The 11,421-nt window shown below is 41.7% G+C and overlaps 1 protein-coding gene across 2 annotated transcripts in view; it reads right to left on the minus strand.

Annotated features, from left to right (window-relative positions):
- The window catches only part of PLOD2 (procollagen-lysine,2-oxoglutarate 5-dioxygenase 2), a 94,180-nt gene extending 82,996 nt beyond the window's left edge, over positions 1-11,184 (minus strand). For both annotated transcript variants that reach the window (XM_081301894.1, XM_081301893.1), the window contains exon 1: positions 10,207-11,184. In XM_081301894.1, the coding sequence (XP_081158020.1) occupies positions 10,207-10,318 (112 nt within the window). In that variant the 5' untranslated portion in view covers positions 10,319-11,184. The remainder of the gene's footprint in view (positions 1-10,206) is intronic.
- Positions 11,185-11,421: the final 237 nt, after the last annotated feature.

An 11,421-nucleotide genomic window follows, 5' to 3' on the forward strand; every position in this document is an offset into this window, starting at 1 on the left:
TTTATCATTTTAATAAACCAAGCTCTTTTTTAACCTAATATACAATACAGGAGCAATAACTACAGTTGTTTACTTGCTTACTCAATAAATCCTGGTTAATTCCCAAGACCAACGCTCTAGCTAAATGCTCCTGTGGTTTCTGATGACCTCACTTGAAAAAGCAATAACTGTATCTGTTTTCAAAATTCAGTTACAGTCTTTCTCTTCCAGTTGTTCTATTGAACTACTTCCTTCAACTTACATCAAATTCTTTTGGTTACTGTAGGAAAAAGAGCCAGAAAAAAAAGAAAAGGCGCTGAACAAAACCATCTCCTCTGAGGAGCAGGTATTAGGCTATCACTCACAACATACTTTCCATTCCAGAGCTGCAAACACAGGACAAACAAACTCAGTGAGTACAAGGACCAAGCAGCATATCAAAGAAGGAAAGTCCAGATCAAAAGGCATTCATGCTTTCTCCTCTAGTCTTAGGGTTTAAGAGTAATCTCTGTGACTAGTAAATACATGGGTGTGTATTTTCTCCCTTGAACAGACTTTCTTTTTTAGTTAACGTAGTTCTAGTTCACAAAATGCCATCATATTTTAAAGATATTCAACAAATCTAAAAGGTGCATGCAGGTGATCGGATTTCAGTAACAATTTGAAGAGCAAATATCATAAAAAGATGTTTTATAACTTCTAAAGTTCCCAGCACCATTTTTCTTAATCTATGTATAATTTTAATAGAAAGGAAGCAGGCGAATATGCAGTTATTTTTTTAAAACAGCTCAGTATATTTAAATATGATGAATAGTATAAGATTCCTCTCAGAAGACAGATAATAGTTTTCATATGAACATGGAACTGTTTTCCTCTCTCATATAAAAAACACTCAGAATATTTTATAATGCAAATTTAATTCTACTTAATCTTGGCTTTCCTTTCTTACCTCTAAATCAAAAGCTAATTAGCAAAAAAGTAACATCCTATTCTAGCCAAATCCAGCTCCTGCTACAACTAGAATCAAAAGCAGAATTGAAAACATAAAACCAAACATGTGCCTATGCTTCCTCTGGCCCAACAAGTAAACTAATCACAAGTTTCTTTGAAGCTGCTTTTCTGCTCCATGCAGGACTCTGTCTCTACCACACATCCTGATGCTTAGAACTCAAAATATTCCAAACAACAGAGACAGAAGATAACAAGTAACTAGTGGCATCTGGAGGGGCTCAGTAATGGGTCGAGATTGGTAGGTAGAAGACCTGGACCCTAGACCCAGGGTTCCTGATACCAACTTTGGACACTTTTCCTCGTGCTTCATCCTAAGCCCATTTCAGACTTCTTTACTTTTGCATGTGCATTACTTTCCTGTTAATAGTCTTAGAATTTCAATGTGGAAGGGGAACTGAGCCTGGTGTGTGTTTTGTTTGTTTGCTTTATTTTTTTAAAATTTTTCCTCCATACAAGGCAACAGAACACAGACTAGTCATTCAATAAATACTCAAAAGTTTAGATAGTAATTGTCACACTTCAGTATTATACAATGGAAATCATTTTTTGAATACATTTGCATCAAAATGGTTACCATACTATTAGATACCTCTTATAAAAATATATTAGGGAAGAATTTTTAAAGCTTAGTTAATTCAATAAGTAAATGTGAGTTTATTAAATTATATAGATTTATAAAGCAATTACAAATTCATACTCAGAACCAAGAATGAAAGCAATCCAAAAGGAGTTACGAAGTCAGATATGGTGATACATGCCTATAATCCTACTACTCAGGAGACTGTTGCAGGAGGATTCTAAGTTTTAGGCAGGCCTGGGCAGCTTAGTAAGACTCTGTCTTAAAACCAAAATAAATAAATAAAAAGGGCTGGGAATAGAGCTCCACGATAGAGTACTTACCTAGGAGGTGCAAGCCCTGGGTTCAATGCCCAGTACCACCAACAACTAAAAAGTTGGGCAAAAACTTTCACCTACTCAGTGCTTAATGGTTAGAGTCATGCTATTGACCTCCAAGAAACTACAAAATACAATCCATCTAGTACCCCTTATCTATCCAGGGATCCCAATGGGATCCAACCATGGAGAAGAGCTATCTTTGTGTTAAAAAAAAAAAAAAAAGAAAGAAAAAGAATAGAAAAAAAAAAAAAAGTCGGTCCTGGTGGCACAATCCTATAATCCCAGTGGCTTGGAAGGCTGAGGCAGGAGGATTGCAAGTTCAAAGCCAGCCTCAGCAACTTAGTGAGGCCCTAAGCAACTTAGAGAGACCCTTTCTCAAAATAAAATATAAAAAAGGGCTGGGGATGTGGCTCAGTGGTTAAGCACCCTTGGGTTGAATCCCTGGTACCAAAAAACAAAATTTGTGGGAAGAGTGAGGAGTGAGATGGAGGAGTGAAGAAGGAAAAGCTGGAAAAGGACACAGAATTTATGGACCTCCCAAGAATGTGCTAGGATTGTGCAGCTCTAACTGTATACTGAAGTCAGGAAGTTAGGAACTCGGTCTGTCTACTTGGTAAGTCTGTTCATTTCTTTGCTTTGGTGATTTTCCAGTTTGGGTTTTGTTTTGTTTTGCTCTTGGTTACCTAGTAAAGTCACTGTTTAAAAAATTCCAGCCTCGTCTACACTGAAGTCAGAAGAAAAGGAGAACTGTCCTTCTCTAGACGTGGCTGAAAGGAATTTCGGAGGGCCTTGGATGAGTGGGGCAATCTGGTCACAGGGGTGGTGCCAGCTAAGGGCCAGGAAAGGACAGCATGGCTGGAGCTGGAGAAGGGACCTCTGAAGACCAGGGGCCTCACAGCTGGCTCAGGACAAACTGGAAAAACCCCATCAAAGCCCCATTTCCCTCTGCATAAGGCTCCGCCACACTTCACCAGGACACTGAATCAGGGAGGCCACTCCAGCTCGCCTGCCAACTGCTGACCAGTCTCTTCTTTTTTTTTTTTTTTTTAAGAAATGATTTACATTTTGTATTTGTAGATTTGTTTTTTGAAATGAAATAGCTGCTGGTATTCAGCTAGAACTCAGAAGGAAAGAGTCTGTTAGAGAATGCATTTAAAATACCTAAAGTTTGCAGCTACTTTAAGTAATTAGCACCCTAAAACCCCATAAATCATGGCTTCAAACCAATTAAAACCGAGTAGTCCATGACAGTCTTCCTGATGACAGGAGGCGAGGACCTCAGGAGGCATCACAGACCTCTTTGACTTGTTGCTGAGCCTGTGGGAGGGTCAAGCTGGGTGGCAGGAGGCACAGCTAACATCTCTGGATTACACCTGACTGCCTGGGACTGACTGGGTATGATAACGAGAGAGATAAAGACCACATATGCTTCAAGATCCTTCAACCCATAAAGAATCTTAATCTGTCCAAGGCACAGGGCATAGGAATAGGACCATAGCATTAAAGTCAGAAGAAAAATCCTCTCTTCTTATGCCTTCTGGAAGGAACTCTGAAATAAGTCGACAGTAACTAGAAAGCAAACGGGGAATTCCTCTTAAACACTTGTGAATGTAACAAGCTAAAAAAAAAAATAAGCCCACATTATAAACACCAGGAAGTCTTACGCATCCAAAATAACAAAAACAGTATTAAACCATCAATATAACAAATGAGTTTTAATTTTAACTCTGGCAGTTTAGAAACTCTCCCAGATTTGTTAGAAGCACTTTTCCGACCACCCCCACATTCAGCCCCTCACTGTGGCTGTATGTTTACTAAAAACCTTATTTGTATTAAAACTTTTTTTAGAGGATGTTTACAGTTATAATCATGGTTTTTGAATTGCATCCAAATTTTGTTTACTTAAATATCTATTTATTTATTTGCATTTCTAGTGAGGATTCTGATTATGGTTCTCCAGAAATAGAAGCCAACAACCCAAAAGGAGGAGGGTAGTGCAGCAGACTCCAAGCTCTGTCTTGGAGACGCTTCTGGGAGCCGTGTTACTCAGAAACTTGCATAAGAACTGATACTTTGTTGAGAAAAGTGATAATCAAAAAGAGCAGTAGGAAAAAAATATTTAACTGTCGATTGCTCTTTTAAAAAGCAAAATAGTTTTTTATTCCTTGGTTGCACAGAATTTAACTCCAAACCTAAACAAACAAAATTTCATATAGCAGAATATAATACTAAACATGAGCTATATTTCTGAACTCACAAATGAAGCATTTTCTCAATTAATCACATCTTCTTTAAGCAAATTCAAGAAGGGGAGGGCACATATCCATAGGTCAAGCCAATATGAATAAGAAAGGATTTCCTAAAACTGCAATATGCTAATACTTGATTATATAACCAAGACTTGAAAAACTTCAAAGTCATCCAGTAAATAAAAATGCAAATGCTCTAACCTGAATTAAAGTTTTCTTTTTAAATAGGGAGATTTATATGTTATAAAAAAATAAAATTATTGAAAAAAGTATATATCCCTCTTTAACCCACAAGAAAATATGTAACAGAAATTTGTCCTTTTTCTATAATGTTCCTTCAATTGTAATTTTTAAAAAAATTATCCTGAATGAGAATAGTCAACTTGCCTGAAGTTACTGTATTTTAAACTCATGAAGAGGATCCTAAGTATAAAAGCTCTCCTCACTATAAACATAGACTACACCTTGGCCTTCACCCGTTGTGGCCAATTGTCCTATAAAAACCTATGAAATGTTATAGGACACCTATAAAATTGCTCAGTTTAAGCTTTTGTCTGTGTCATATATAGAGAATGATAGACCATATGGGTTAAGGTTGTAATAAGGACAAGAAATAGGAGACCACAGTCTGTATTCTACCACCAAGAATAACTATTTTTTTTGGAAACTACAATCTCAATAGCTAAGAAAATTAGTTTTGCTAAGTTTAGTTTCGTCAGATAAGCACTCCACAGAAAATGCAAAGAAAATTAAAAAGATTATGTCACTTGAAAAGCCACTAATTTCTCAATTTAGCCCAATGTATAGGGATAGTTAAAGAAGAATAAAAGTGCTCAATGATAAATGTGCTAATTATTTCCTCTGAGAAGGCAAGTCACAAACTCATAACCAAGTTTTGAGGACAAATTTGTAGAAAATACACAAACTCTGAAGAAATATGCATGGCCTTTCCAACTGGCTACAAGAGTCCTTTATTTATTTTTGACCATGTGAACACTATTACACTAAAGAACATATCTAGTTAGCTTCCAGTGCTGTTTAAAATGATGTAACAGAGAAGCTCTATGTTTGAATTCAGAACACCAAAGGAATCACTGGCAAAGTCTAAAATGAAAAACAGGCCTTGGACATGCCCAGAGCCAGCTGCTACTGTCCAAAGCCCAGCTCTTTCCAACAGAGCAGCAGATCTGCATTAGCCACAGCATAAAAGGGACCATCACCTCCTAAGGCAAGGTCAGCACAGCCCCCTGAACAGGGAGAAGGCAGCAAGTGTGTGGACTCAGTGGACTCCGCAGGCCACACACAGGACTCCTCCCACATGCACTCAAGCAGCCACACAGCAGGCGAGCCCCTGAGGGTGACTATGCCTCAGTAAGACGTTAATTCCACATGTCTTTATAATTTCATATAATTTTCTTTTGATACTTCCCAACTATTTTTAAAATGTAAAAATCACTGTTAACCCATAGGCCATATAAAAATGGGTAGCTGCTAGGCACTATGATGTATGCCTGTAATTCCAGAGACTCCAGAGGCCCAGGCAAGAGAACTGCAAGTTCAAGGACAGCCTTGACAACTTAGCAAGACCCTGTCTCAAAATTTTAAAAAAATTAATAAATAAAATAAAATGGGCTGCTGATGTAGCTCAGAGGTAAAGAAACTCTGAGTTCATTCCTGAGTTCAATATAAGAAGGGTTTAAAAATAAATAAATAAATACATACATACATACAGATTGCTGGCTTTGACCTCCTCGATTTGGCCCAAGGGTATAGTCTGTCTCCTGGCCCAGGGCCCTTTGATTTCCTACAGGCTGTGCTAACCTATTCCTTTCCCCTGTATCTACATAAACCTACAAATTAGGTTGCTTTCCCTTTTAGCAAAGCATTCCTTTTGCTTCTCTCAGTTACTGAAGCCCTAACCCTCCTCTCCAGTCGGTCCTAAAAGTCCAACTGAACAACAGTGAAGACAGGGAGAAGAGGCTGCAGGAAGGTCACCAGCCCCTCTTCCACTGCTGTCCAGCTGTGTGATCTTGAGCAAGTGATGTGGCATTCCAAGGCTCCACATCACCAGCTACAAGAAAGGACTATGGCACTGAAGCTCCTGAAAGTAATAGTGCAGGAGCCACTTTCTATCAAGTAAGGCAGGTAGAAGGGAAACCTTAAGCTAGGGAGAAGAACTGTCAATTACAACTCAGAAACAAAAGCCTGCCTGGTCTTTCAGTTACGTTGCTAGGCCATGGCCGTATCTGGGTCCCTCAGGAAAGAAAAGAAGTTACTTAAAGTTGTGGAAAAGAGAGCAACTAGTCATCTCATGGACTGCATGCCATTTGCAGAATTCTCAGGGCGAGGCCTAGGTTCAACACACATGAACCCAGAATCTGTGCGTGGCAAAGAACAGGGCAGACATTGTGAAGAGCCTAAAAATGAATCAAACTCAGTCCTTCATGTCAAAGAACTTACAACTTCTTAAAGAACACCCAGAATGCAAAGCAGGTTGGATTTGTAGAAACCAACTTTATTAAGAATTTAGAAAGAAAGAGGGCCAAACAAAAGTCAAGGGAAGAATTCTCTAGGAGTGAGACTTCAACAATGGATAGGATTTCAAGAACAGACAAAGAAAGTACCCTGGGAGCAGCCTTTCTCTCTTTTCCCTTCCAGCAATTTCTCCAGAGCATTGCCCTTTTCCTCTCCACCCTGTAAATTGCTGGTTTGCATCTGTAGATAGGGACAAAACTTTCCTGTCCTCCTCAAATGTACCAGAGCAAATTAAAGAGCTTATAAATGAACATGGTTGAAAAATACTAGTCTTGACAGAAAACATTTCCTTCATGTTTGCCCAAAACTTGGTGTCGACCCAATTTAGATCATAAAATAGTCAAGGTGCAGCAGAAAGCACAAACAAATCTTGATCCAGGTCTGGAATCCTGGTTGCAAAGAATTGGCCAGAATACATTCATCCCCTATTACTCTCATGTAGAACACAGAGTAGGGGAAATAAATCAGTGTCTCAACCTGATTTATTGACAGTGATGGAATCAAAGAGTTCTACCTGGGAAAGTTCTCATAAGGAAATATATTTCACACGTGATTTCTATAAATGTCCCTATAAATGATTCTAGGAGAAGTTGGGGTGGTGGTGGCACATGCCTGTAATCCCAGCTATTTGGGAGGCTGAGGCAGGAGGATGGCAAGTTTTTAGGCCAGTGTCAGCAACTTAGGAAGGCCCTAAGGCACAGATCCTGTCTCTAAATGAAAAATCAAAAGGGCTGAGGATGTGTCTCAGTAGTAGAGCACCCTTAGGTTCAGTTCCCAGTACAAAAAACAAACAAACAAACAAACAAAAACTTCTAGGTGAAAATGAGTTTTAAAACCGAAATCTTGTTCAGATTCTCTCCGTCTAAAAATAAAGCGACAACCAAAAGGGTACCAACACCGTTCACAGTCGAACTCTCAGTAGATGTGACACAAAGCAGAGTTCTTAACTCTGATCAACACATGGCACCAAAGCTGAGAAAAACTATATTCCAAAAATGGATAAACGTGATGCAAACACTATGTTCTCTAGTACAGTGGAAAAATGGAAAATGACTATAAATATATGCTCTTGAAAAAGAGTTGCTGCCCGGTTTGGTAGTGCTACTTGGGAGGCTGAGGCAGATGGTCACTTTAGCTCAGGAATTTGCGGCCAGCCTGGGCAACATAGGGAGACTGAGTCTCAAAAAACCAAGTTGTTGTTATTACTCCAGTAACACTATAATTCTGCATTGCTTCAGATACACATAGACTAATCTAGTCCAGCGATTCTCAAGCCTGGGCCATTTTGCTCCTCAGGACACATTTGTTCTTTTTTTTTTTTTTTTTTTTGAGACATGTTTTGCTCTCACATTTATAAGTGGATACTATTGGCATCTAGTGGGCATAGAGCAAGGAGCCTTGCAAACATCCTACAATGCAAAGATCAGCCCCCAATATCTGGATCCAAATCTCAACAGGGCCAAGAAATTTTGATTTAGTGCATTTCTTAATGATTAGCTGGAACACACGGACATATACAGGGGGTCAGAGATGAGAAGCCATCTTTCTATATACCCACTATTAATCTAGGACCACTGAGAATCCTAAGGAAAAGCTTGATATTTGTATAGTAATTTCAATTGTAATGCCTAAGGGATAAAATAGACCACAGTCCATGATTCTGACCATGTACTCAAATAGTGTATCTTTTGCATTTAGGAGCTTACTACATAACCTATAAGAACCTCTAATACAATAGCTGGTAATCAAACTGGCTACTGCTGGCTCCATCTATCATAAATTAACATTTTCCCACAAATTAATTCCTAACTGAACTCCCTGTGCCCAGCTACTAAGTAACCATTCCTCAGATTGTATTTAGTCTTTTGCTGAGAGAAACATTCATATCTGAAATTCCCTTTCTCTGATGTTACAAAACTTTAAAAGTTGAGTGTCCAATTTCATGAAAGTTAAAAGCCAGAATGGGGAAGAAGCCAATTTTGACTTTAAAGGCAACTACAAAAGGAAAGGTTGGTAATGAGGTGGAATAAAATAATACAAGGGCTGAAAGAAACCCTCAAAAATAATAAAGTCCTCAGTGGTTATTTTATCTCCCTATAAAAGTTTCCTTGGGTGTTTCAACAACAACAAAAATCGTTTCTGGGAAAGTTTTTTAACTTTTTTAATTTTTATGTTTTGCCTCCATTTCTGTTTGCTAAAAGTACCATTGTCTGTTTTCTAGATGTTACACTAAGTGAATTATTTTTTTAAATTATGACAAAATTTAGTTCAAATTTAGAGAAATCATACATGTTCAAATACCCATTTCTAAACCATCAGCATTCCTTACAGAAAGGAAAGCATTCTGTAACTGACAGAAATCCACCTGAATTCCCAGTTTCTGATGCTAACAAAGCAAGTACTGTTTCATGGGAATGTAGAAAGATAGGCAGATTAGACTGCTTGAGTTTTCCCAAACACCTGAAGATTAAGACAAAACCACTGCTCTTTGGATTGCCTGGTCTCTACACCAAATGTCACTTTCTAAACAACCCTGAAGTTAAAATGTCTGTCCTTAGGCTTATAGAAAATTCATGCCCCAAAAAAAGCACCCAATTAACTTAAGTGGGTAAAAACATGCCAAAACGATCTGCCCCCACCTCCCCCCCAAAAAAAGGCATATCAGAAGGTCATTTAAATGCAATATCCAGTTTCAGAGAGTTGAGCAGAAAGGTACAAAAGTGAAAAACTCCAAGGATTTCTCCTTTGCAGCAAATGCAGCAGAAGAGTGTTTAGACAAGCATGTGCAGAGTCTCTCTTGGCTAAAAGTAAAATGTTTTGTTTTACATGAACATAACTGCACTATTCGCTGCTGCCGTTTCAGCTTCTGAACACAAGTAACAGCCAGGGCTGAGGATAAGGGTGGCAAAGAGGAGAAGCTATGTCCACAGTCTCCTCTCCAAATCCCAAAGGAGGAAAGCTGCCTCCTGGACGTGCTGGGTGGCCCGGGAAGCCTTTCAGAAAACAACCAAGGTTTTTGAGCATTGATTTTGGCAAAAGGTAGGTGTTACCAGCAGCTTCCTAGGGCACTGGAAGGAATGTGTCACCATCAATCAGAAAATACACTGAGTCCCGTGTTTAGGTCACAAAGGGAGTACTGCCTGGTCCAGATAAAGCATGCCAAGCAGCAGAAAGGAGAGCAGCAGCAGGAAAGGTGTTGGAATGTCCAGGGATTCGTAAGACCAAAAGGAAACCCCAACTTAATTCCGAAGCAAAATCTGGGCGCGCTCAGTTTACAGAGAAACTCCCAGAGAAGACGAGGGTGAGTGTTCCCTCACTTGCACGGGTTTCAGCGCCTCCCGGGTGCAGTTCTGGGAATGACTTCAGCTGTCCTGGGGCGGAGGGTCAGTCTACCCCACTCACCTCGGCGGTCCTGAGGAGGAGAGATAGGCTCTCCCCTACTCACCTGGCAACCTTATGAAAAGGGCGGGAGGATGAATGGACCGTCCATCCCACTCAGCCTCTCGGGGCAGCGGCAGACTGCGGGGATGCTCACCTGCCCGTATACTAGAGGGCTTCTCCGAGTTGGCACCAAGACAAGGATTCCAGAGGTGGAGGACGAGCGCTAGCAGCAGCAGCAGCTGGGACTTCACGGTGCACCTCCCCATCTTCCGCCTCTGAAGAGCCCGCGCCAGCTCCGGCACCCCCTCTGCCCAGCAGCGGCGCACTTCTCGCGAGAACGCAGCGACCCCCTGGTCAGCCCGAGGCTGGCGATTGCGGACCCCAGCGATCCCGCCAGATGAGCCGCCGGTGGCTGCAGCCCCAGCGCGGAGAAAGCAGACAGGGCCGGGCCAGGCGGAGGCGCGCAGCCGCGGGCGCCGGGACCTTATAGACTCCCCGAGGGGGGAGGTGACAGGGCGGGCCGCGCCCTGGCTATTGGCCGCCCGCTGACCCGCCGCCGCTGCGGTCGCCTGTGCTGGCCCCCCGGGCTCCACGTCTGGGATCGTTTGCTCAAGTCGGACCCTATTTAAAGCGCTGTCTGCGGCTACGTGTAGAGGCTCACGCAGCGCTGCTGGCTGGAACAGAGGACCTTGTACTTTGGTTTGCGAGTGGGCTGGGAGAGGGGGAGGAGTCCTCCGGAGCCGGGCTGGCGGGCAGCGCCCCCCTCTCCCACGCTGTCGGCTGCCTGCGCGCCAGAACCTTCCACCGCAGCCCCAGAGGCTGAGGGTTTGCTCTTCTCGGACCTCGAGGCTCCCCCGCAGTCAGGGTGACAGCAGATCCGCTGCGATCTTAGCTGAACCGGGTCTTGCCAAGCCCTAAGCCATGGAAAGGGTCCCCCGACCCTTTAATACAGAGGGCCTGCTTCACCACCCTGTAAGGGAAAGACAGTGTTTTTATTTTACTCTGTTAAACAGAAACTTTATTGTCCAGTGAACATCGTACACCGCTAGGGTCCTGAGAGCTGTAGACTCTTTCCAGCAACGAGGCTTGTAAATCCCGTGGATTCAGAGCCCAGCGTGTGTAAACTCGGGCTGTTTCCTACAAGATCTCCCTCCCGTCCACATGGAAAAATACTCCCTAAGACCTTGTCCAGCTCAGGCTCTGCGCTCCTGGGCGCTCCCACATTGCTTCCAGTTTTGACAAATGTCTAACTATGTTCCTTCTTATCTCTCCTCTATCACATTTTAGCTAGCCCAGGGTTTAAATTATTGAGGTGAGCAGGGGCCAATGTACAGATGACAGCAAAAGTTTGATAACTTTGCTTCATACG

This window comes from Spermophilus citellus (assembly GCF_964194105.1).
Source record: "Spermophilus citellus genome assembly, chromosome: 7".
Classification (NCBI taxonomy): domain Eukaryota; kingdom Metazoa; phylum Chordata; class Mammalia; order Rodentia; family Sciuridae; genus Spermophilus; species Spermophilus citellus.